Source organism: Castanea sativa, chromosome 12, assembly GCF_040712315.1.
Source record: "Castanea sativa cultivar Marrone di Chiusa Pesio chromosome 12, ASM4071231v1".
Classification (NCBI taxonomy): Eukaryota; Viridiplantae; Streptophyta; class Magnoliopsida; order Fagales; family Fagaceae; genus Castanea; species Castanea sativa.
Genome location: NC_134024.1, coordinates 19111787 through 19137854, shown reverse-complemented (window position 1 = coordinate 19137854; position 26068 = coordinate 19111787). Strand labels below are relative to the sequence as shown.

The 26068-nt window shown below is 33.8% G+C and overlaps 1 protein-coding gene, 1 long non-coding RNA gene and 1 pseudogene across 2 annotated transcripts; 2 read left to right on the top strand and 1 right to left on the bottom strand.

Moving 5' to 3' along the window:
• Window positions 1-3447: 3447 nt before the first annotated feature.
• LOC142620975 (uncharacterized) lies at window positions 3448-7814 on the top strand. Its single transcript, XR_012841670.1, has 4 exons — window positions 3448-3698; window positions 4345-4643; window positions 5913-7024; window positions 7627-7814. It is a non-coding gene; the product is annotated as an uncharacterized LOC142620975 (long non-coding RNA).
• A 686-nt stretch (window positions 7815-8500) lies between these two features.
• LOC142620313 (probably inactive leucine-rich repeat receptor-like protein kinase At5g48380) lies at window positions 8501-20913 on the bottom strand (annotated as a pseudogene).
• A 1606-nt stretch (window positions 20914-22519) lies between these two features.
• On the top strand, window positions 22520-23619 carry LOC142620312 (uncharacterized). Its single transcript, XM_075793702.1, has 2 exons — window positions 22520-22957; window positions 23536-23619. The coding sequence occupies exons 1-2, from the start codon at window positions 22520-22522 to the stop codon at window positions 23617-23619; spliced, it is 522 nt and encodes a 173-aa protein (XP_075649817.1).
• The last annotated feature ends 2449 nt before the right edge of the window (window positions 23620-26068 follow it).

Here is a 26068-nt window from a genome sequence, read left to right as displayed (position 1 = left end):
TGAGTAAATAAAATGTATTCTTTTTATTATAAATAATCACAGCTCCCACGTGCAAAATCCAAATCCCATCATAATGAGAAAGAGATTGTGTATAATATATATATATATATATAGAGAGAGAGAGAGAGAGAGAGAGAGAGAGAGAGGGGTTACCATTGCCATCTATGGTTTTAGTTGACACCACCTTGATCTTGATGAATTTTTTTTTTCCTACGTTTCTTTAAAAAACATAAAATGAAAAAAAGAAGAAGATAACACGTGCATTTTTTTTCCGACGTCTTTTTTTTTTTTGGATCAATTTGCATCTTAAGACATCTTTTTCCTAATAATAAAGTAAAAAAAAAAAAAAAAAAGTATTTGAGTTTCGTCTAAACTACTTCTTTTTATTCATATCGTCTTCTTCACAACCTAAAATTCTCACTATATATACACAATTTTTTGGTGTTTCATTATTTCTACTATGTACTTTATAATTATTTGTTATATTCTTCATTTCTCCTCTCTGCCCTGCCTACAACCTTGCAGGTATTTTTTTTTTCATCAAATTGAATAGATTTTGTGTATTTGTTACCTTTCTATTATATATAATATGATTTTTATCATCAAGTTTTATAGATAGACTGAAATTATATGTTTGATCACACCTTTTAGTGTTTTTTTAGAAGTCAATATAGCAAGCAGTATTTTTGTATTTTTTAATTTCTTATTACATGATTATTTGTTGTTGACATCAATATTTTTATTATGGATTAAATTTGTTATGGCTTTTGTTTGGTGCTTTGTTCCATGTAATCTATGTTCTTTAATTAAAAGCAAAATTTGTTGTCAAACATGAAATTGGATATGAGAGAATCCATCCGTCCAAATTTCAATGTAAGTCTATCTTTACTAAACTCCATTTTTTTTAAGTTAAAAAATTTGGATATTTTTTCATTAATGAATTGAGGTTTTGGCTTAATTTTGCTTTCAACCGTTTCAATTATTGAATTCATTTTTTTTTTCATTGTAATATTAATATATGTGTTTTTTTTATGATAAAAAAAAAAATATATGTCTTCTTAAAGGCTAAAACACAATACAATTTCAAACATTATTTTAAGTTAGGGTGTTATATTTATTTATTAGTAAGTTAGAATGTTACATTAAGTTAGAGTATTATATTTTTATTTACTATTAATTTAGTTTAGGGTTGATATAACTTATAACCATTTGAATGAAATCAACACTAAAACAAATGATTTAAATATCAAAATAAGAAATAAAAATTAAATTTCTTTTGAGTGTACAAGTACAATTTATTTTTTAATCTTAAATTTTGAATTAATTCTTTTTTCATTTTATTTTTTATTAAAGTTAATTATATTATCAAAATATTTTTTATTAAGCCGTGCATCGCATAGGCATAATACTAGTATTATATATAAAAGCAGAAGTTTTTTCCCGCAATTAAGGAGATGTTGTCATGCAAGAAAAGAAAAAAGACCACTTTAAAAACTGACACATATACAACTCGTAATTTTACCGCACCACACATCATTTCAATAAACTTAAAATTTTTACTTTTACTTCTACAACACGGTTTGAAAGCCTCTCACTATAAATAAAAATAAATAAATAAAATACGTAAATGCACTTTTAGTCCTAATATTTTGGTTTTTTTCTATTTTAGTCCCTACATTTTAATTTCACCACTTTTAGTCCCTAAATCAATTAACGCGTATTATTTTGGTCATTTCTGTCAATCAACGGACGGAAATGTCTGAGATGGCTGACGGAGGACTTAAATATTATTAAAAATCTACATCACCCATGACACATCAACATATAAATTTAAAAAATTAATTTATTAATTTTAACTAAATAAAAAAAATTAAAAACCAAAATTCACATGAATTAAGATCTAAAAGTTTCTTGAACAAGAACACCAACCCAAATATTTCTCAATTTCTCTGCCCCCATTCTTTTCATTATTTTTTATTGTCATCATTATTTTTTCTTTTTATTATTTTGTTGGAAGACCATGCCTTTGTTATGTTCTTTGTGGTCTTCCCATAACTGTTCATGTTCTTCCTCTCTTCCCCAAAATGGTTCATGTTCTTCCTCAAATAGCTTATTGCCCAGAAAAATATAAAAATCAATATTTTTGTTTCTCTTCTTGCATTTTCTTAGCAACCAAACATGCAAAACACACAGCGATCTTCAAATTAGACCAAAACCTAACAATCACAAAAATACCAAAACACATCTCAACCAAAACACTAAAACATCTCTACCGGACCCAACCAACCAAACACCAAACATCAAAACTTAACCAAACACAACAATAGACCAAGAAAATCCTCCACCGATCTACCACCTTCAAACCCCACCAATGGCCAAAAAATCCAGATCTACCCACCACCTGTGAGCCTAGCTGACCACTGCCACCCAAATCTGAAAAATTTCTTTTCACAAACCCATATTATCCCTTTTCAAATTTATCAAAAATCCAAAAGAAATACAGCAAACTCAACCCAGATAAAGAGAGAGTGAAATGAGAAAGACAAGCACTTGTGGGAGCAAATTTCATCGAAAGATGAGAGAAATCGATCGCCCACTATGTGCACCGACAACAGTGACATCATCGTCACTGCCTTGCGCAACAAATCCATCAGCCTCTGGAACCTCACCAAGGAAGACAAGACCTACGGTGTCCCTTGCCGTAGGCTAACGGGCCACTCCCACTTCGTCGAAGACGTGGTTCTCTCCTCCGACGGCCAGTTCGCTCTCTCCGGCTCCTGGGATGGCGAGCTCTGCCTCTGGGACCTCTAGGCCGGCATCTCTGCCTGTCACTTCGTCGGTCACACCAAAGACGTCCTCTCCATCGCTTTATCAATCGACAACCATTAGATCGTCTCGACTTCCCGTGACCGCACGACCAAGCTCTGGAACACCCTCGGAGAATGCAAGTTCACTATCTCTGACCTTGAGGTGCACCAGGACTAGGTCTCGTGCGTTCGTTCGTTTCACCCCCAGCAAAACAGATCTAAATTCCATCAATTTTTTGTTTTTAATTATTTTTTTATAATTTTTTTTATTTTTAAATTGATAAATTTAATTTTTTAAATTAGATACTGACGTGGATGTTGAAGTAGCATTTTTTAATATTATTTTAATAGAAATGTCAGCATTGACTGTGCAAATAGGGCACTCTGTTTGCCACGTAAGATTTTTCCGTTAAGTAAGTGACGATAAAGACCAAAATAACACGGATTCAAATCTTCTAGAATTTTTAGGATACTTTACCAAATATAGTACTTTTAATCTTGACCTCTCATTTAAAATTCAATGTTTCAAATTAAACCATGTCATTAATTTTTAAACAAAACTTTAAAAATAAATTCCACGTTAACTATTAAAATGGACATGCCATATTTTGAATTTATTTTTAATTTTAAAAAATTTTAAAAGTCAGATCTAAACTCAATCTCTCTGCTATGCCAATACCAACGGCACCAAACTTTTCTCCGGTGAGATCTGAACGCCGGAATGAATGAGTTAAGCGGAGCTGGGTACCAGAGTGCAAACTTGCCCACTCGGATTTCTGCCACCAAGTCAGTTTAGAGACACAAGAGATCGATCGTTACATCGTTTGAAGATTCTTTTAATAACCGTTTGGAATAAGCCGATACAGAAGGAGAGAGGACGATAGAGAGACGGTAAGTCTGAATAACCAGTAGATGTGAGAGACAGAAAGATAAATCTGACGGGTGACATTACAAATTCTGTCATCACCGTTAGGGCCGCCGCCCATAAGTTCTGTTTTTAATTTTAGAAAGTGGGGGTTTTTTGGGGAGAATCATTTGGGCATTATTTATGATTAAGGTATTTTGGTTTGATTGGTTATGATTTAGGTTTTTGGTTAGGAGTAGTTTTGTTTAATTTATGTAAATAGACGGGTTAGATTTGGTTTAATCTCTTACCCTATTGTCTTCTTTCAGTTTGCTGTCAATTTAGGGATTTAAAATCAGGGAAACAACCTAGAAGATCAAATTCTAAATGAATTGTTATTAGGAATTTTTAGTTTCTGGGTTTTGTATCAAATTCTAACTGAATTGTTATTAGGAATTTTCAGTTTCTGGGTTTTGTTCCCTTGCTTTCATGAATTTCAGTTTCATGTTTTGTTTTGTTTTTGCCTATTTGGGTTACATTCGTTTTGGGTATTCGTTCAAAATCAACATGCAAGACTTTTTATTTAAGTTGTTTTTTTTTTTTTTTTTTTTTTACAATTGGTATTTATTTCATTCCTTCTTCCTATGCTTTTTATTAAAAAATTAAAATAAAATTTAATTTTTTCCTCTGCAGTTGCGATACATAGGCTACATTTCACAGATCATAGTGATTGAGGCATTGCATTAGAACGAGTACCAAAAATTTTGAAAGGGAAGTTTTTACAAATGTTATCTTTTAAAAACCTACACCAGTTCAGTATGTAACCACTCTATCTGCCTTCTTATATACTGTTTCTTCTCTTCAATATTTCCCTTTTTTCTGTTATGCTCTTTTTCCTCTGCGGGAAGAAACCCAGTGACGCTTGAAGAGAAAGAACAGAGGCCTGCCTTCACTAGCCTGCCACCACTGGTCACCCAGCGAAACCACTCCCGGTAAAACTGATTTCTTTCTTTTTTCCCTTTCAGTTGTACTGCTTTGGATTTTATTTCTTAATCTTCCTTTTCTTCTGAGTGAAAATTTGTTTGTGTAATTTGGGTCACTCAATTTCTTTTCCTTCCCCCCCCCCCCCTCCCTCCATGTTCACACAGTCATGCTATCATATTGTATTGTTAAAAAAAAGTAAAAACCCAATATTGCAACATTTGCTGTGTTTTTATTTCCTTCCACTAATTTGATAGAGATATAATTTTACCATTGTCTGTTTTGATTTAGACAATTTTCTGGATTACACCATGTTTGCTTTGGTGATATAAAAACTTTGCCTTGCTTTCAAGAGGTGCCGAATCAAACAAATATTAAACATGTTGCGTTGCAGGAACCGTTCAATGTGCCAATAAGTTGTGTATTTCTGTTTTAATTCTTTTTATATATAATAACAATCGATAATATCTTAGACATTGAAATTTTGTGCACACCCGTGCGTTTGACAAAATGTCTTACTTACTCTTGCATTAGTTGATATCCACTCCATGGTTTGTGCCTCTTGGTTTTAGTTGCCATTGGTCATTGCATTTTTTCCTAATGTGCATTTAGGCATTCTATGTCACCAACATAAGTGGCAATTTAGTACACTATACACTAGAACTTTCCATCATCAAAACCCAAGTTCCACAGTTGGATTTCAAATTTCCCTATACTAGAACAATTTGAAACAACAACTCCAGGTGTTTATTAGTTTTCGATGGTTTTTTTTTCACTTAAAGCTATCTTTATACTTTTATTTCTTTCATTTCAATTATACAAACTGCACACACACACACACACACACACACATATATATATATATATCTTGATAATGCATAATTTTTAATTGTACCTGTTTGAACTTTTCATTATAATGTCTCTTTCATGTCATAGTAACAGTACATTGTAGTTGTTGTGGGGTAGAAATCAGTAACAAATCTACCTGAAAGGTCTCCAGTTTGCCATATTTCCAATTCCAAAAGAAAATATCATTGCTTTTACTTCCCATGTGCCACACAACCTAAGGCAATTTACAATATTCTGCTCATCAATTTGTCTCTTTATATATGCCTTTTAAATGAAGCAAGTTCAACAATTGTTAGTTTTGTCTATAAATATAAGTTCTATTTCAAGTTTTTTTTTTTAAAAAAAAAAAAAAAAATTGGTAGGACATTGAGAAATATAAGTTCTTTATGAATGTTCAATCAGATTTCTCATCATTATATAATTCTTTTCAGGAGGCAAGATTTAGGAGGAAAATTTGTGCCATCTGTTTAAAATTCAGCAAGAATTGGTTTTTGAGATTAATTTATGATTAGTTTTAGTGTTATTTTACAAAAGAAACACAGTTGACTGTAATCTGTATAAACAATTAATGAAATAGAATTAAAAAAGAAGAAGATTTTTTCTATAGTTACACTCAAAACTATATATGTTGAACAATTATTGAATTCTAATGTAAGGGGGTGTATTCTACTGCATTTAGAGTCAGTGATTCAGTGTTGTTATGTTTTAGTTTTGCTTGAATCATTTGAACAATTTCCTAAAAAAAAACTCCTTAGTTTTGCCTCTTCCTCATTTAAAAATTAAAAAAAAAAAAAAAAAAACTTTCGTTGTAGACTTGGAGTTGATAATGGAAGGAAACTCATTTCTCTCTCTCTCTCTCTCTCCCACCTCAATATTCAGCATCTAGACTCAGTATTTAGTTTGGCCTTTCTTTCCTTCTTCTTCTTCTTCTTTACTCCTTTGTCCCTTTTATTTATGAATCTCTAAGTCTACGATAATATTTAGATTAGATTACATTTTACTTAAGGAGAATGAGGAGGGGGAAGCTTCTGCTGCTGTGCTTTTTGCAACATTTGGCCAGGATCCTGTTTGCCTACTAAAGTTGAACTTCTCAGAATTTATGGTAAGTTTGGTGAGCTAAAAAAGGGAAAACAGAGATGTTCAATGACAATTTCTGTGCTTAAATTGGCTTTAGAAGTCTTGGTGATGCCTTAGAAGCCTTCAAGGAGTCACCATGAAAGAACAATTTTACAAATCCCTATTTCTATACAAAAGAATGAATCCCCCATGTCACTTTCCGCCTTCTTTATGCCGCACCTGAGCATGTGAATCTGTTTCCAACTACTAATCGCTGTTGCTTTTCCCCTGCTGAATTGTCAACGGTTGTTCTTTGACCCCTTTCAAAAAATAGATGGGTTCTGCCATTGTTTTTCCTACCGTTTGGCATGGAATGCAAAAAACATATGCATAAGGGGATATAGGGAGACATCTCAGGCCAGCACCACCATTGGACTCTAACCACCAAAAAACTGGCTTCCCTCAACCGGTGGTACACTATAACAGGGTGAGTTTTTATTTATTTATTTATTTTTCCTTTCTTTGTTTTATGATTTTTTATAAATTTTTAAAGTAAAAAACCAAAATCTTGCGAAAACTATGATTTATGTTTGGCAGTTTGGGTATTGGCATTTCGGTTATTTATGGTTTCGATAAAGGTTTTTCGGTTGCAATTTGGTTTATTCTTAGCCTTTTGTTTGTTTTGGATATTTGAAAGAATTTGGTTTTGCTAATTTTGCAATTAGCGTAGAGAGGAGATGGAATATTTTTGGGTGTACGCTCTTTGTTCCGCTTCTTCTTTGCAACACCATATACCTAAGTTTCAGCATAACATTGTTAATTATCCTCCTCGAATACTTTTTCTTCTCCAAATACGGTTTCTGTTGTCTGTAATTTACCACACTTGCTTTTCCTTTGCACCTGAATTTTTCAATATCTACACTTCTAATCATTAAAACCACACCAATCCACACTTTATTATTTTAAAAAAAAAAAAAACACTTAGAAAGAGTACCATAACTGTTAATAAAATTTAAACATTGAACAAAATGAGATAAATGAAGAGAGAGGTAGATAGAAATCTAAAGGTCAGCCCTTCTGTCAAGCCAGCTTCCTGCCAACGTCTACCCTCCCACCACTGACTCACCGGGACTGCTAACAGTAAGTTTTCCTCTTTATTTTTAAATTTGTGCATTAAATATGATCTTTTTTTCCCCTATAATAGTTGGATAGATCTTTGGGTTATATGTGGCTTTGATAAGGTATTTGCATTATGATGGTGGTATATTGGTTAAAACACATAGGAATGGAATTGAAGTCGGTGTTGTGACTAGCAAAAGAAACAGGATACGCTCTACACCCCTTAGCGGCAGCGCATCCCAAGTGGCAACTACATCAGGTCTCTTTGACTCACAGAATCCACCCCTCATCAAAGCCATTCTAACTGCAATGCTGAATAGAGAATGTTTTTGGCTGAAGTCCTGTATGTCTTCTTTCCTTGGTTTGGATGAAATCAGATTTTTTTTACAGTAAGTGTAAGATAACCTGGCTGTTTTTTTTTTTTTTTAGGAATTACAGACACGTTTAGACAAAGATACATATATTTATTTAAGTTAGTACAATCTCTGGTTATGGTTATAACTCCTATTTTGATTGTTAAGTTGGGACTGTTTTCAATTGACAAGTAGAACATTAACAAATATGTTTTTTGTTCTTTATGAGATGTATATGTGTTGATTGTGATTTTTATGTTGCAAAAGCCACTGAGAGTAGGAAATAATCCTTAAAATTGCTTCTAATATTGCTGCATTTGGATTATTTAAAAGTCATATAGGCATGGCCTTATGCATAAATTTGTGATGTTTCTTTTGCTGCTTTTACGTGTTTGAGCTTTTGACATCTTAATTTTAGATTAAATGATCTATGAGATTTTTCTCCTTCGTGCCCTTCGTGTTTGTGTGTGTTTTAATCTGCTATGTGTGTTCTATATACTTTCAGCCTCAACAATTTCATTCGAAGTACTGGCAGTTGCAATTTTAGAATGCCTCAATATCTCTGGGTCATTATTTATGAGGCCATAATTCTTTCTAGGGATGCTTATCGCATGGTACAAGTCGAGGGTTGCGGGCCTTTGACAAGGTAAGGGCTTAATGTAGGCACCAGCAATTCTGAGCAACTGAAAGACTTCATTATCAAAACCTAACCCAATAAGAGATTTATCAATGAAATTGCACATTAAAGAAGAGCAAGTCAAAAGACAAGTAATCCAATCAATGTAACTCCCATCCAAATGGTCTGAATAATTATTTTTATTTGAATGTGTGCCTTTCCTGTAATTAGCTCAAGAAGCAGAATGCCAAAATCATAGACATCGTTTCTGAAAAAATCCAACTCCGTAACTCCATTGCCATCAAGAACACTATTGCTCAAGTCATTGTCACTTGAGTTCGCAAACATTAGTCCTCCTGGTTTCAATATTATTGCCTCTCCAAAATTTGATATCTTGGCGTCAAAATTCTGATCAAGGAAGATAGCATTCAAACTCAAGCTGAGATGGACTACTGAGAAATGACAGTTATGGAGAGGGCAAGCTATGCCTCTTGCTATCTCGATGGCAATTTTAATCCTCAAAGGCCAATCCAAGATCTTATCCTTATATTTCATAGCATGTAGCCAGTCATAAAGGTTACTGTTCGATATATATTTGCAGAAGCATTTCCTTCCTTTCTCTACTGTTGTCTTTTCCTAAGTGAGTTATTTTCTTAAGATAATGCTTTTCCTAAATCAGTTTATGATTTGATACGCAGATTATTTACGAATAGAATGTGCTATTTATGATATAATCCTTGCTGAACATTCTTGATATGCAGATTACTTGCGGAACATTAAATTTACCTTTTAAATCAGTTAAGTCTTGGTCCTATGAGCATTCAACGTTGCAAGCTTTTTATTTTTATTTTTTTGCTTATACCCAAAATTTTGTACATGCATGTGTTTGCTGCACCCATACCCAGTCACTGACAAAAATATTGGATAATTTATGATATAATCCTTTGAAGTTTATAGAGTGCAACATAGTGCATCATTCTCTAATTTATGTTGATGTTACTTTGTTAGGTGTTAATTGCTGACAAACATATTGGATAATTTATGATATAATCCTTTGAAGTTTATAGAGTGCAACATAGTGCGTCATTCTCTAATTTATGTTGATGTTACTTTGTTAGGTGTTAATTGCTGTTAGGAGTAGGAGAGTAGTTGAGAAAGAGCCATAGACAAATAAGAAAATGCATTAGTGAAGTTTAGAAGAATGCAAAAATTGTCAATATCCTTATGCTTCAAGAAATTTGTGGAAAAGGGTTGTGGTAAAAAGCATCAACCAAATGTACATGGCTTAGGAAAGGAGTAGGTAGCTGTAGATTTCTCTGTGAGATTTCACAAATGTAACCTTGATTTAGTGCCACCATCTTTTATTTTTTTATGGGGCAGTACAGTGATTCGTATTGATAAAACTATACAATTTAACTTTTTCAATAGTTTTCGTTTTTTTTCCCTACCCCAACAACTATCTTTTGTGCGGTTTTTGTATGTATTCTTGAAATTAGTTGTCCTCTGTGTTGTTTAATTTGGATAGGTATAATAAGAATGCTATAATCGTGACAACATAGTTTGTATAATTGAGGTTTTTTGTATTTTCTTTATTCATTATGTCTTCATTTGACCATATTTAATGCATAAACACACCTTCAATTTTAAGGGAGTTTCTCATCATTTTAAAAAATAATAATATAATTAAGAAAAATAAAACTAGTGAATTGCGCGGATAATTTTATAATATTTTATATAAGACAGTTTTGGATAGTGTTGTACATATATTATAAAAAACAAAGTATACTAAATTAGAGTAAAGAAACATATACATTTTGAGATATTAAAAATTAATTTAGTAGTTTCACGGCATATTTATAGCATTTTCAAGGTAAGATTAATTATCTTTTTAAATCATGAAACCAAAAACAAATGCAAAAGTGTAACATGACCATGAAAATCAACTAATATATGTTATGTTCACATATTTAATACTATGAAATAAAAGTATGTTCAACTCTCACTATTTTCCATTCATCGATAATGCGACGTTAAAACATGATGTGGACAAGTGTGTATGTATGTGTCTTATTGATGATTTAAAACCATGGTAGAATATGGTTTTACATTGCATACCAAGTATTCTTTCTACTTATATACCAAAAAAAAAAATTATCCAATCAAATGACCCAAACCTAAATCATATTTAATCTCCTAATTTTTTTTATAAAAAAAACCCCATAGGGGTTTCGGCGTCTTAATGGTGGTGGGAGGCCAATATGACGGAGGTGGTAGCCCCTCAGATTTTTCTCTTTCTTTCAAATTTTTTGTCAGTCTCAGGTCTTTTATTTTGGTAATATGTAGTTAAACAATACATTTTATATAACAATTCATAACATTTTTATTTCCCTTTATCTCTCCAAGGCTTTATTTGGTTAGTTATTATTATTAGTCATTAATTATTATTTTTTTGCTTTTTTAAAAAAAATTTAAAATAGTTGGTATGCTAAAAGACATGAAAAAGAGAGAAATGTATGATGTAAACTTAATCAATTAATGAGAGATTAATGAGATAACAGTAAAATAAGTTAATGTAAACTTTTGAGTAACAGCAAAAAAAAAAACTTAATGAAAGAGGTAAAAAAAAATGCTAAATGCTGAATTGGAGCGTTACTTGGCAAGACCTTATGCACTCCCGCACGAGATATATATATATATATATATTTTTTTTTTTTTTGATGATTATTTCTTTATAACTCCTAATCACTAATCAACACGAGTCTCAAAAAACTTTGTGATAGGATTTTATCATAAGTACAAAATAAGCATAGATTTTTTTATCTTTATTTTTTTAAAAAAGGATATTGCTATTGTGTTCATCCTTATAAGAATTTAAGCACTGTTTTTTTTTTTTTTAATCTTTTCTTTATTTAAAAAAAAGGATATTGCTACTGTGTTCATCCTTATACGAATTTAAGCACAGATTAAATTTTCATTATTTTTGACAATTTTTCTTTGATTCCTTTATATTTTATATATTTCGTGTGTTTGCCTAAGGATTATTAGGCGTTTTGTGTTTTTTGGTTGGGTCTTACGGCACTGTTCGTGACCCAACCAAACTTCAAAAAACGTGCATAAGCAGGTCAGCTGTGGGTCCCACAACACTATTCATAGTTTAAAAATTATTTTGTTATAGTGTTATTAACAATAAGTTTTCAGTTTTTAGCAAAATAAGCGGCATCCAAACAGATTCATTGTGTTGGTTTAAATGAATTTTTTTCTCAAGCTTTCAAATGATGGACTTTAGATAGGATGTTCAACTTTTATACATCAAGCATTGACTGTAAATCTTGTACATGGAACAAATCGAGATAAGAAATTAAGAATATGGTTCATTTTGGTCGGCCTTAGCTTAATTTGTCTAGACAACAATTTTCTCTCTTGCTAAAAGTCCGACTTATTTTAGGTGGAAGTTTCATTGATTATTATTTGTACACAAAATTCCAGGATCATTAAATTGGAATAGGTCCCTTATTGACCTAAACAATTGAAATAAGATGAAATTTCTTCCCATCAGCATTGAATGTTGTATACACTCCAAAATTTTTCTGCATCTCATAATGATATGTTGTGGAAAGGTGTCATCCAAGTCCAACATGATTGAGAGTTGTAGTTGAGACTATGGCCTTATGACATATCTGAATAACTCCTCTTATTTCGATAAATGTGGTTTTCGTTTTTTTTCTTCCTACCCCAACAACTATCTTTTGTGCGGTTTTTGTATGTATTCTTGAAATTAGTTGTCCTCTGTGTTGTTTAATTTGGATAGCTATAATAAGAATCCTATAATCGTAACAACATAGTTTGTATAATTGAGGTTTTTTGTATTTTCTTTATTCTTTATGTCTTCATTTTACCATATTTAATGCATAAACACACCTTCAATTTTAAGGGAGTTTCTCATCATTTTAAAAAATAATAATATAATTAAGAAAAATAAAAATAAATGGGAAGTTTTTTTCCTTTTCATTTTCTTATAAAAAAAAGCAATTTATTTAATTTTAATTATCTATGGAGTTGTGTCATAATATTTTTATGATTTTACATATTTTTCCATGAATAATAAATAAAAGTAGTCTGGGTCATACGCTAGTAATAACTAATAGTTGGCCAAAGGCCTTGTAACTGAATTGGCACCTCCTCATGTACAAAGTACTTGGAGGTTTAGGGGGAAATGATTCGAGATGTAGGGTTAGTAGCATGTTGTAATTATTTCTCAAAAAAAAAAAAAAAAAAAAAACTAATAGTCGAAACTTTTAACTTTTTGTTGACCACTTTTCATTGCGCCACATAGCTACATAAATTAATGCCACATCTACGTTTATAAACACAAAAAAATGTTTCTATTCAAGCACACAATTTCAGAACTATTTTTGCAACTGTTGGTGTTTAATTGCATGGTTCCACTTGGTAGTTATTAATTTTGCACCGTTACCGATACATTTCACATTATATTTTTTTAGGAGAAGAAAAAAAAAAAAAAAACAACAACAACAACAACAACTTCAGTTCATTTTTCACCCCCTCTCTCTCTATACAACAAACTTTCTCTTTATACGGGGAAAGTTTTGGGTTTTCACGCCATTTTTGATCCAAGTCTTTCAATTCAAGTTATTGAGTCACATTTTAATCTTTGAAGCAAATTTTGATTCTCTCTAATTATCTCTTACTGGACAAACTTTTTTAAGATCATTGAGCGAAGCCAGGGGGTGCAAGTGTAGAAAGAGGTTTTTGTCCTTTGCAATTATTATTATTTCTTAATTCATGAAGAGAACTTTGCAATGGGTCTATCAAGTTGTAATCTGAGAGATTTTATGTTTTTGCTTAGAGTTTCTGCATTTTGCAATTACATTGATGATTATTCCTTTACCTTTATTTTTTTAAAGGATATTGCTATCGTGTTCATCCTTATAAGAATTTAAGCATAGATTTTTTTTTTTATCTTTATTTTTTTTTTTAAGTATATTGCTACTGTGTTCATCCTTATAAGAATTTAAGCACATATTAAATTTTCATTATTTTTGACAATTTTTCTTTGATTCCTTTTAATTTATATATTGCGTGTGTTTGCATAAGGATTATTAGGCATTTTGTGTTTTTTGGCTAGGTCCTACGACACTATTCATGACTCAGCCAAACTTCAAAAAACGCGCATAAGCAGGTCAACCGTGGGTCCCACAACACCTATTCATAGTTTAAAAATTATTTTACTAAAGTGTTTTTAGTAATAAGTTTTCATTTTTCAGTTTTCAGCAAAATAAACGGTATTCAAATAGACTCATTGTGTTGGTTTAAATGATTTTTTTCTCAAGCTTTCAAATAATGGGCTTTAGATAAGATGTTCAACTTTTATACGTCAAGCATTGACTGTAAATCTTGTATATGGAACAAATCAAGATAAGAAATTAAGAATATGGTCCATTTTGGTCGGCCTTAGCTTGATTTGTCTAGACATCAATTTTCTCTCTTGCCAAAAGTCTAACTTATTTTAGGCGGAAGTTTCCTTTTGATTATTACTTATATACAAAATTTCAGGATCATTAAATTGGAATAGGTCTCTTATTGACCTAACCAATTAGAATATGATGAAATTTCTTCCCATCAGCATTGAACGTTGTGTACACTCCAAAAATTTTCTGCATCTCATAATGATACATTATGGAAAGGTGTCATCCAATTCCAACATGATTGAGAGTTGTAGTTGAGACTATGGCCTAGAAGCTTTACTATTCAATATTTTGCGAGAAAATTTAAACACTCATTTGATGTAATAGGAGACTATGGAATTTGACACTATATACATTGTGGGTTTGTTCTTGATGTTGTGAAATTGTTGTAGGTATTGAAAACTCTAGTTTAATTTGTTGGCAAGTCATGTTCTTTAAGTGTGAAAAGTCTACAATGGAAAACTTTTATGTTCCTACAATAAATGTTTTGGAGAGAAAATTGTTAGCCCCCTCATCCCATTGGGACCCCCTATTTATACAAAGGAAAAATGGTGTAATATTCCTGAGTGTGACTTAGTTATATGGAATTTTTGTACAATTGTGCCTACATTTCTTTTCAAAATTTAACTATAATTTTAAACTCTAATTGGGTGATTTTTATATGATTTTGAGGTTTGATTTTGATTTAGTAAAGACATATTAGCCAAAATAAACGAAAGTAGAGCTATTAAAGAAATCTATACTTTCAGATTAGCAATTATCGATGGCTAATGTTGCATTGTCATTAGTTGTCAGATTATTACTTGTATACAAAATTTCAGGATCATTAAATTGGAATAGGTCCCTTATTGACCTAACCAATTGGAATAGGATGAAATTTCTTCCCATCCACACTAAACATTGTGTGCACTCCAAAATTTTTCTACATCTCATAATGATACGTTGTGGAAAGATGTCATCCAAGTCTAACATGATTGAGGGTTGTTGTTGAGACTATGGCCCAGAAGCTTTACTATTCAATATTTTGCGAGAAAAATTAAACACTCATTTAATGTAATAGGAGACTATGGAATTTGACACTATATACACTGGGGGTTTGTTCTTGATGTTGTGAAATTGTTGTAGGTACTAGAAACTCCAGTTTGATTAGTTGGCAAGTCATGTTTTTTAAGCATGAAAAGTCTACAATAGAAAACTTTTATGTTCCTACAATAAATGTTTTGGAGAGAAAATTGTTAACCCCCTCATCCCATTGGAACCCCCAATTTATACAAAGGAAAAAGGGCCAAATATTCCTGAGTGTGACTTAGTTACGTGGAATTTTTGTGCAATTGTGCCTACATTTCTTTTAAAAATTTAATTATAATTTTAAACTCATATTTGGTGATTTTTATATGATTTTGTGGTTTGATTTTGATTTAGTAAAGACATATTAGCCAAAAGAAACGAAGGTAGAGCTATTAAAGAAATCTATACTTTCAGATTAGCAATTATTGATGGCCAATGTTGCATTGACATTTGTGGCTGTGGAATGAATAAGCGGTTTGTTGTTTGGGCGACTAATTGAGGCAAAGCAATCAACCATATTAAAAGGGATTAGCAACTTTTTCTTTCTCTTTTACCCTTTGTGGTATGTATATGCCTTTTTCACATATGCTAAAGTAAAATACCCATTATTTCCCTTAATTATGATAAACATATGAAAAAAAATTTAAAGGAGGTTCTATATTTATTGAATGATATGTGTGTGTGTGTGTGTGTGGGTCAAGGGCCATATAGCTGAATTGACACATCTCCATACACAAAGTGTCTAGGGTTTAAGTGAGAAAATGTTCAAATTGTGAGAGTTAGGGAGAAAAGGTTCAAGTTGCGGGGTTAGCATACATATTGTAACTATTTCTAAATTAAAAAATATATATATATATATATATATATATATATATATATATATATATATATATATATATATATACATATATTGTTTTCCTTAAGCTAAAGTAGTTGCGATGGAAGTGTCGAGTGGATTATTTATTTATTTATTTTAGTCCTTGAGTATTTTGGGTTGTTTCAAATGAGTAATGGCTCATCTTAGGCTCCTAAAATTTTTGGTTTATTGATTTTGCTATCTATGACTTGATTCTTCTTTACCTAATAAAGTTTGGAATTTTTTGTAAGTACATTTTTTCTTCAAGAAAATGAATAGCAATCTCCCTTCATGTTCATGCTCATGTTAATGTTCATATTTGTATCTTTTACAATACTCAATAAATTGTTTACTCATTTTGTGAATTATCAATTGTAGTTTTAAAAAAGTGTAAACACAATACTATTCAATTAAACTAACATAAAAAATTAAATCTATTAGATTAAAGAAATGGACATGAAAATGGAAATTTCACAAAAAAATTCTTAAATAGAATTAAAATAATTTTTACTCAATATTGTTTATCAAGCAATGATGTACTAACTAACACCATTCCAATCATCATGTGCATAACGGAGTGATGAAATGGTTGTTCAGTTTATTTAAGAAATGTGATCTAGCTAATAGAAATTAAAAAAATACAATAACTTTCATTCGTAGTCATGAATTATATCTTTACGTATGTCTTATGTATTTAATGAGTTTTATTTTATATAAATGTATTTCATAAAATTAACAAAATTTGTCATAAAACCCTTCATTGTATTTTTTAAAATCACTACATAAAAATGAAAGAAGTTTTTTTCCCAAAAAAAATCATACCAAAAAAAAGCGTGCAACGCACGGGCCAATAACCAGTCTATACATATAATTAAAGCCAAAACTGAGAGAAAATCCAATTAAATTCTAAATTGGATTCCAATTATTATCTAACTTTGCGTCACGTGTCCAATTTAAGGTTTTTTTTTTTATTTTATTTTAAACATTGATTCCAAATATCGATGGACTCACCATTCCAAATACATTGCAATATACTAACTTTTTTTTTTTGATGAGATAGTGGCTCCTAAAAAGGGCCATATATGGGACTGTGATTTCATGAACAACTTGTAATATAATAATAATAATAATAATAATAATAATAATAATAATAATAATAATAATAGGTAAAGCAGAGAGAAAATCCAATTAAATTTCAAATTGGAATTCAATTAGAGTCTAATTTTGCGTCATGTGTCTTATCTAATTTAAATTTAAAAATTTTGTGCTAAGTGAGTTAATTTAGTGTAAAAATTAAATTTCAATTAGAGTTTAATTTTGCGCCATGTGTCCCATCTAATCTAAATTTTTAAATTTTTGTGCCAAATTAGTTAATTTAGTAAACCATAAAACATAATCATATAACTAAAAAAAATTCAAATTTATAAGTCATCTATATATATATATATATATATATATATATATATATATTAATAGGTAAAGGTTAGAGAAAATTGAATTTGAAATTGAAATTATAATCGAATTTTGCGCCATGAGTCTAAATTTATGTGGGAACTACACCATAATTATCCACTTAAGCTTGTGCCATGTGCCTACTTAAGTTTTTTAGTCTTTGTGTCAAGTGAGTTAATGAATGCAAAATACTAAGAATCTAATATTAATGAACTAAAAAAAAAAATCACATATACTCAATAAAAATCATCATATGTTTCTCAAAAAATAAATAAAATAAAAATCACCACATAACAAAACTCACCAAACGTTCTATCTTATTAAAAATTAGAAAAAAAAAATGAGCATAAGTAGTATTAGATTTAGGTAAGAATTTTAGTATGTGACTAATTTCTTTACTTTAAAAAAATAATTTGACTAATTATCTATATTTTAAGATAAAAATTGTGTTTAATTTTAAATGTCTCTATATGAATGCATGAATGCATGTATTACATGCTTTAAAAAAATTAATTTGACTAATTATTTATATTTTTATAATAAAAATTTTATTTAATTTTAAATGCATCCATGCGTTTGCATGGAGTTACATGCTAGTTTTAAATAGAGTGATGGTAACTTGCTATACATTTATATATTGGAGTGTAATTTTGTGCCACGTGTCTCGTCTAATTTTTAAATTTATGTGTCAAATGAATTATTAGGTGCAAAAATCAAAGAATCTTAATTCAATTAGATTCTAAATTGAATTTTAATTGGAGTTCAATTTTGCGTCATATGTCCCATCTAATTTTTTAATTTTTGTAGCAGGTGTATTATTTGGTACAAAAACTGAAGAATCTAGATCCAATTAGATTCTAAATCACACACACACACACACACAATTGTGATAGTTTTTAAATTTACATGTGCATATGCACAAAGTTACACACTACTTTTATTAAATGGATGTATCAATTTTCTAACACAAAATAGAAAAATAATAATGAAATTGATTTATTACTTTGCTGACACAACACTAATTATTTCATTACCATGTTAGTTTACAAGATTTTTATAATATAATTGGTAATAACTTTAACTTCTTAAAAAAATGATAATGTAAAAAATTGACATTTGGTTTGTTTTTTTAAAATTTTCATTTTAAAATTAGGTACATAGTATGTTTTTTAGATGATGTTCATGAGCACTTTAACTAAAAATTCAAGACTTAAACCTCATTTGGTTCCTGAGAAAGCAGAGGAAAAGAAAAAAAAAATTTCAATTTCTGATAATAATATAACATCTCATTTACTTATGTAGATACAATTAATAATTTTTTTTTTCTAATTAAGGACACGTGATAATTCAAAGGATAGCTTAGATGGCATAAAAATATTATTTTGATATTAATGTTAGATAAATCAATTCTTTTCATGTACCACTTAATAATAAGGATTATTTTGACACAATACCAAAAGTTTAGAAACAAAATTGACATGTTTAAGATGTTAAAAACCATTTTGATACATAGTACAAGTGTTAAAGACTAAAACGGTAATCAAACATGTTTTTTTGCATATTTTTATTAAAGATTAAATTCTATAGGGATGTGGTTTAAAACCTAAGTTTTACACCTTCCAATCCCAACATGCCACATCATCTTATTACGTATTAAAGAATAAACACAGCCACACTCAATCAATTATAATACTCATCTGAAAATTCAACCAAATTGGGAATTTATTAAGATGTTATTAATTGTAATATAATGTACTAAGTTTTAAGTAAAAAGATGATATGACATCTGTGGGGAGTAAAAAGACCCTGATGGGTATATGGGCCTTTGGGCCATGCTAAGGAAGGCCGACCTGCTCCTGGGTTTAGAACTTGTTAGTACTATGGGTCGGCCCATACGCCGAGGATCCGAGAGTACAGCCGAGGATGATTTTTCCCCTCGGACGGACATCGGAGATTCCGGGACTTCATTGTAAAGGTTAGGGAATGACACGGTGAAGACCAATGGTAAAAGGGGGTGAACCCTTGAATGTCCTAGAAGCATCGATGCTAGAGAAATACCAAGGATAAAGGCTGCCACATCCGCATTAAAGACCTTGCACCTACCACCCTGGCCGCATTAATGGGGAAGTGACACCTGAACAGTGGAAGGGAAACTTCTGGTTACTATTCAAAGGCACTGAGAAAAGAAATATCTAGGCTAAGGGGGAGTTGGGGCAACACGTGTACAAAGTATCAAAAAGAAGAGTATTTAAGGAGCAACCTAGAACTGAAAAGGGGGACGGACTACTTTGTAATCTAAAAAGGAAAAGAAAAAAGAGGAAGAGATAATATAAGAACAACTCTTGGCTTACGTCCGAGGAGGTTGATTTACAATATTCCCCGTTGTTTTTGAGTGTTTGCAATCTTTGGCTTGTCATTTAATCCTCACACACTTCTAACCTGGGTTTCAAGCCCACACTCTACAAATTCATATTGTTTAAGGCTCATTGGGCCTGAGCCCGTAACTGTTCTTGGGGCCAGGTGTAATTGTGCACTTACAACATCTTTTATTAAATGGTGTAAAACATGAATTTTACACCCCATTCATACCAAATTCATACTCTTTTTATTAATATCCTCAAAACACTTTTTTTTTATTAGCTGAATCTGGAAACTAATATCCTGTTTGGTTGTAAGGGAGATGAAAATGAAAGAAGGGAGGAAAAAGTAAGGCAAGGGAAAGGGAAGAAGAGAGAGTTGTACATAAAAGGATTGCATTAATATAGTTTCTTCAAAAGAAAGGTCTTCTTTGAAAAAATAATGGAACCGTCTGTAGGATTGTGCTAAGAAAATTTCTAGAACACAAACTTTTCTAAAAATTATGGGTTGTGAGAAAAGTATGAAACTTCATTAAAAAAGAAAAAAGTATGAAATATTGGCGAATTGGTCAAATTGTGTATTCTCACTTTTAAATAGAAAACTGAAAAGTGAAAATGCTTGGGACCATCACAGCACATATTGATATAGAAAAGCTTAATGAAAGAGGTAAAAAAAATGCTAAATACAAAATCAAGGCACAGACGAAGTTAACAAGACAGACGAGAACGCTCCCATGGACGAGCCTAAGTAAATATCCACGTCACTGATGAGGACATCAGGATCATTTAATTCTGCCAATAATGTCCCGGACGATTATGATGCTAGCCAGACAGACTGTTGAGAGCATATTAAGTCTCATTACTCAGCAGTAAAAGAAAGGCATTAACACCACCATCTCGACCACAACGGCTATAATCCAGAGCATTATATATAAAGCCCTCACATCGCCACCACGAGGTACACACATATAATCATAAGATATACTGAGTTATTCTGATCTATTATTATAAAACATTTCTTTATTCTGACTTGAGCATCGGAGGCAGCAGGCACCGCACCGGTGACCATTTTTGTGAGCTCTTACTCCCACTGTGACGCAAGAGAGTGCCCGGCCCTATCTGGACGAACTCACAAGAACTGACGAACTTTTGCTTCATCAGTTTGGCGCCGTTTGTGGGAACGACATTTTCGTACAACGGTTTGAAAACACAGTTTCTACCAACTTCAATATCTAGATGGGATCCAACCAGGATTCAGCGGCGTTGGCTCAGCAAGTCCAAGCTCTTGCGGCCACCGTCGAGGAACTCACCAGACAGAATCAGGAGATGAGACAAAGGCTTTAGCATGAGGAGAACCGGTCCAAAGCTATCCAAGAGGATGAGGGAGACAGCCATGGGAGAAGCGACCGACGAAGGACTATTACTCCAGACGAGCAACATTCTGATCTTCTCCAAGAAATGAGGAAGGAGATGGACGAGCTGAGATATGCCATTAAGGAGAAGACAGATCGGAGCTTGGATAGAATGGTCAGGGCAACAAATTCTCCTTTTACCATGGCGATCTTGGAACGACTAGTACCAGCGAAGTTTCGGTTGCCTCAGCTTGAGCCTTTTGACAAGCTTAAAGACCCCCAGGATCACCTTAATACCTTTAAAACGACATTGGGCCTCCAACAGCCCCCCGACGAAATAATGTGTCGTTCCTTCCCCACCATACTTAAAGGAGCTGCCAGGGAGTGGTTCACCAGATTGCCCACCTCATCTATTGATAGCTTTGAGCAGTTAAGTGGCGCCTTTCTGCACCATTTCGTTGGAGGACAACGTCCTAAGAGACCAGCAGACCACCTACTTACTATTAAGCAAGGGGAGAAAGAGACCCTACGGTCTTACGGGAAGCGCTTCACTCAAGAAACCCTAGAAGTGGACGACGCTGACGACAAGGTACAACTGACGACCTTTAAAGCGACATTGAAGTCTAGAGAGTTTGTGAGTTTGTGGTCTTGCTGGTAAAGAATCCACCTAAAACGATGGCAGAGATGTTCCTAAAGGCGCAAAAGTACATGAATGCAGAAGATGCATTGGCAGCCATAGTTGACGAAGGAAAACCAGGAAAAGAAGGAAGGAAGGAGGACGACTGCAGGGGGCAAAAGAGAGAATGCCTAGGTCGTCGGAGTAATGACGGAGATAAAAAGAAAGACGAAAAAGCTCCATGGACGGTAAAATTCACCCCTCTAATTATGCCTGTGGACAAAATTTTGACGCATATTCAGGATCAACACTACCTTCAGTGGCCAAGACCTTTACATTCATCCCCTAACATGCATGACAAAAACAAATATTGCCGGTTTCATAAGGATCATGGCCACTACATGGAGGATTGCCGGGACCTGAAAAGACAAATAGAGGAGCTGATACAGAAAGGAAAACTGCAGAAGTATGTGAAAAAGGGAGAGTCCAGCAGGTTCAAAGACGGCAATAAGAGCCAGCGCGAATCCTCATCTAAGAATGAGGATTGTCCAACCTAACCACCGCAAGATGTGATCGGGGAAATCAGTACGATCGCAGGGGGGCCGTTTGCGGGAGGATCATTCAAATCCCTTAAGAAAGCATGCTAGAGGTAGGTGAATAGCGTTCATATGATACCACCATTCAAGCAGAGACGGACGAACAAAGACATGTCTTTCAACGAGGAAGATGCTAGGGGAGTAAAGCAGCCACATAATGACCCTTTGGTTATAATGCTTACGATTGAGGGGTTCAACACCAAGAGGATCCTCGTAGACAATGGTAGCTCCGCTGACATCATCTTCCTACCGGCCTTCCAGCAACTGAAGTTAGACCCTGGAAGATTACGCCCGTTTGACTCCCCCCTCGTCAGTTTCAGTGGAGACAGGGTGTACCCTAAGGGCATAGTGATGTTGAAAGTCACTGTGGGGACCTACTCGAGGCAGCTGACCCATCAATTGGACTTCCTGGTGGTAGATTGCCCCTCCTCTTATAATATAATCATTGGAAGGCCTACGCTTAATCGATGGAAGGCAGCTACTTCTACCTACTGCTTAAAAGTGAAATTCCCAACTGAAGACAGTGTTGGTGAGGTAAAAGGGGATCAGGTCTTTAGCCAGAGAATGCTACCATGCTGTGCTAGCTGCAAAGGAAAACCATACGTGGACGATCGAAGAAAAAAAAGGAGATAAAGTAGAAGCCTTGGAAACAGTAGATTTGGTTGAAGGAGAATCAGCGAAGGTGACAAAGATAGGAACAACCCTGAGCCCCAAGATGAGGACAAGACTCGTTCAATTCCTCAGGGAAAACATGGATGTCTTCGCGTGGAGTCACGAGGATATGCCCGGTATATCCCCTGAAGTCATCTAGCACAAGTTGAACGTGGACCCTAAGAAAAAGCCCGTCTACCAAAAACGATGAGTCTTTGCCCCTGAACGAAATCAAGTGATCACTGACGAAGTTAACAAGCTGTTGCAAGCGGGCTTCATTCGAGAAGTCTATTATCCTGAATGGCTGGCCAACGTCGTACTAGTGAAAAAAGCAAATGGGAAATGGAGAATGTGTGTGGATTTCACGGACCTGAATAAGGCTTACCCAAAAGACAGTTTCCCTCTACCGAGGATAGACCAACTGGTGGACTCTACGGTCGGGCATAAGTTACTGACGTTCATGGATGCTTTTTCAGGATACAACCAGATCAGGATGGCTGAGAAAGATCAGGAAAAAACTGCTTTCATCACAAGCCAAGGACTCTATTGCTATAGGCTGATGCCCTTTGAACTGAAGAATGCAGGGGCAACGTACCAAAGGCTAGTAAACAAGATGTTCAGTAAGCAGGTTAGCAGGAACATGGAGGTGTACATGGACGACATGCTCGTCAAGAATAAGGAGGAACTGACGCATCTGGAGGACCTGAAGGAGACATTTGCCACCTTCAGAGAATACCAGATGAAGTTGAATCCTAACAAGTGTGTCTTCGGCGTAGCCTCGGGACAGTTCTTGGGATTCGTGGTGTCTCAAAGAGGAATAGAGGCCAACCCGGAGAAAGTTTAGGCCATCTTGGACATGACATCGCCCAAGACCGTCAAAGAGGTTCAAAAACTCACAGGAAGAATCGCAGCCCTCAACAGGTTCGTCTCTAAAGCAACGGACAAATGTCTGCCCTTCTTTAAGACATTGAAGCAAGCTTTTGCCTGGACTGACGAATGTGAAGCAACATTTCAAGAACTCAAACGTTACCTGAGTAACCCACCCCTCTTGAGTTCAACCAAGAAGGGAGAAAATCTATATTTATACCTGGCAGTGTCATCCTCGGCCGTAAGTGCAGCCCTGATTCGAGAAGAGGACAGGAAACAACTGTCGGTCTATTACGTCAGCCAAGCTCTCCAGGGAGCAGAAGCACGATACCCCAAGATTGAAAAGATCGCATTCGCCTTAATAGTAGCCTCACGCAAGTTGCGTCCGTATTTTGAGGCGAACCCCATTGTGGTAATGACGGACCAACCTATCAGGAAGTCCACGAACAAGCCTAAGGCAGCAGGATGCATGGTCCAGTGGGCAATCGAGCTCAGCTAGTTCGACATCGAGTACCACCCCAGAACAGCAATCAAGGCGCAAGCTTTGGTGGACTTCATTGCTGAATTTACCCTCCTAGAAGATAATGCCCCCAACAAAGAGACAGAACTGTGGACAATCCAGACCGATGGTTCGTCAGCTAAAAAGAGGGGGGGGAGTAGGGGTTATCATAAACACCCTAGACGACAAAAAGCTCAAATATGGAGTTCAACTGACGTTTCCAGCCACCAATAACGAAGCCGAGTACGAAAGAATCCTAACGGAGTTAAGGCTTGGGAAAGCACTCGGGGCCAAGAACTTGCTCATCTAAAGAGACTCAAGATTAGTGATAGGACATATCAAAGAGGAATATGAAGCAAAAGAGGAAAGAATGCAGAAATACCTCAAGCTGACAAGACATCTAGCAAAGGAGTTTGATAAATTGGAGTTCGTTCAAATCCAAAGAGGCCGGAATATGGCGGCAGACAAGATCGCAAAAATGGCCTCGTCAGAGGAAGGGTCAACATGTGTGGAGTTAGACACGGAAATTCAAAAACGACCCAACATCAAAGAAGTTCCAGCATTTGCATTCCAGAGCGTAAACAGTTGGATGACACCGATCGTGTCTTTTCTCCAAGACGGTCACCTTCCTCACGACGCCCAGGAGGCGAAGAGGATCAAGAAAAGGGCAGCCAGATTTACGATCCTAAATGACACTTTATACAAGAGAGGCTTCTCCATGCCTTACCTGAAGTGCATCGACGAAGAAGAAGCCAAATACATCCTGGAAGAGATCCACGAAAGAATTTTTGAAGGAAAAATTCTGGTTTTGTATCTCATACAAAACACATAGCGGAAGCAACAAACAAGGATCTATTTCATTCATGATTGATAACGTGCACTATGTAAATTTCAGAATTTAAGAACAAGATGGCGTACCTTGGTGTGGGGAAATTCAAAACAATAGAAGCACTTGAGAACACTTTTAATCTTCACTCCAATTCCACTTTATGCCCAAGATGTGTGGTCTCTCAATCAGTTTTCAAAGGGAGAATGAAAGTGTGTCTCACACTTTCTCACACACCGTTTCTTATTTTTTTCTTACTTATAAAAATTCTGTATGTTTCTCCCTTTATAACTAACTGATTATCTAATTGGGCTGGCCTATTGGGCATTTCCAATTGGGCTTTAGTGTGTGGCTTGGAGTGTGACCAAAAGGGACCAATAAGACACTAGTTCCAATGGGCCTTGGGCTTTTCCGTCAACTCTTGACAAGTCCAAAGTTACCATTAATTATATTTAATACCACTATTAATAAATTATATCCCAAGACTTTATTATACATGCAACCCCTTCATAAAATATTCGTAGTAACACAAAGTCATAAATGTAGACTGCCACTTTGTAAATTACTACATCTTATCCTTGAGTACCCGGTTTAATTCTTTAAAGTTATTCATTATATATTTATGAAATCCAATTCATAAATATATACTTTAGTAATTTCTTACTAAAGTGGTTAGGTCTAACTCTCTGAATAACTGAACCCATTAAACTTATTTCAAGGGAATATTTTATATCTCCATTAAGAGACTATGAATTTCATCTTGAGAATATATGTTCCATTAACACTAAATGTAGCTGCCCAATATACTGAGGTTTTG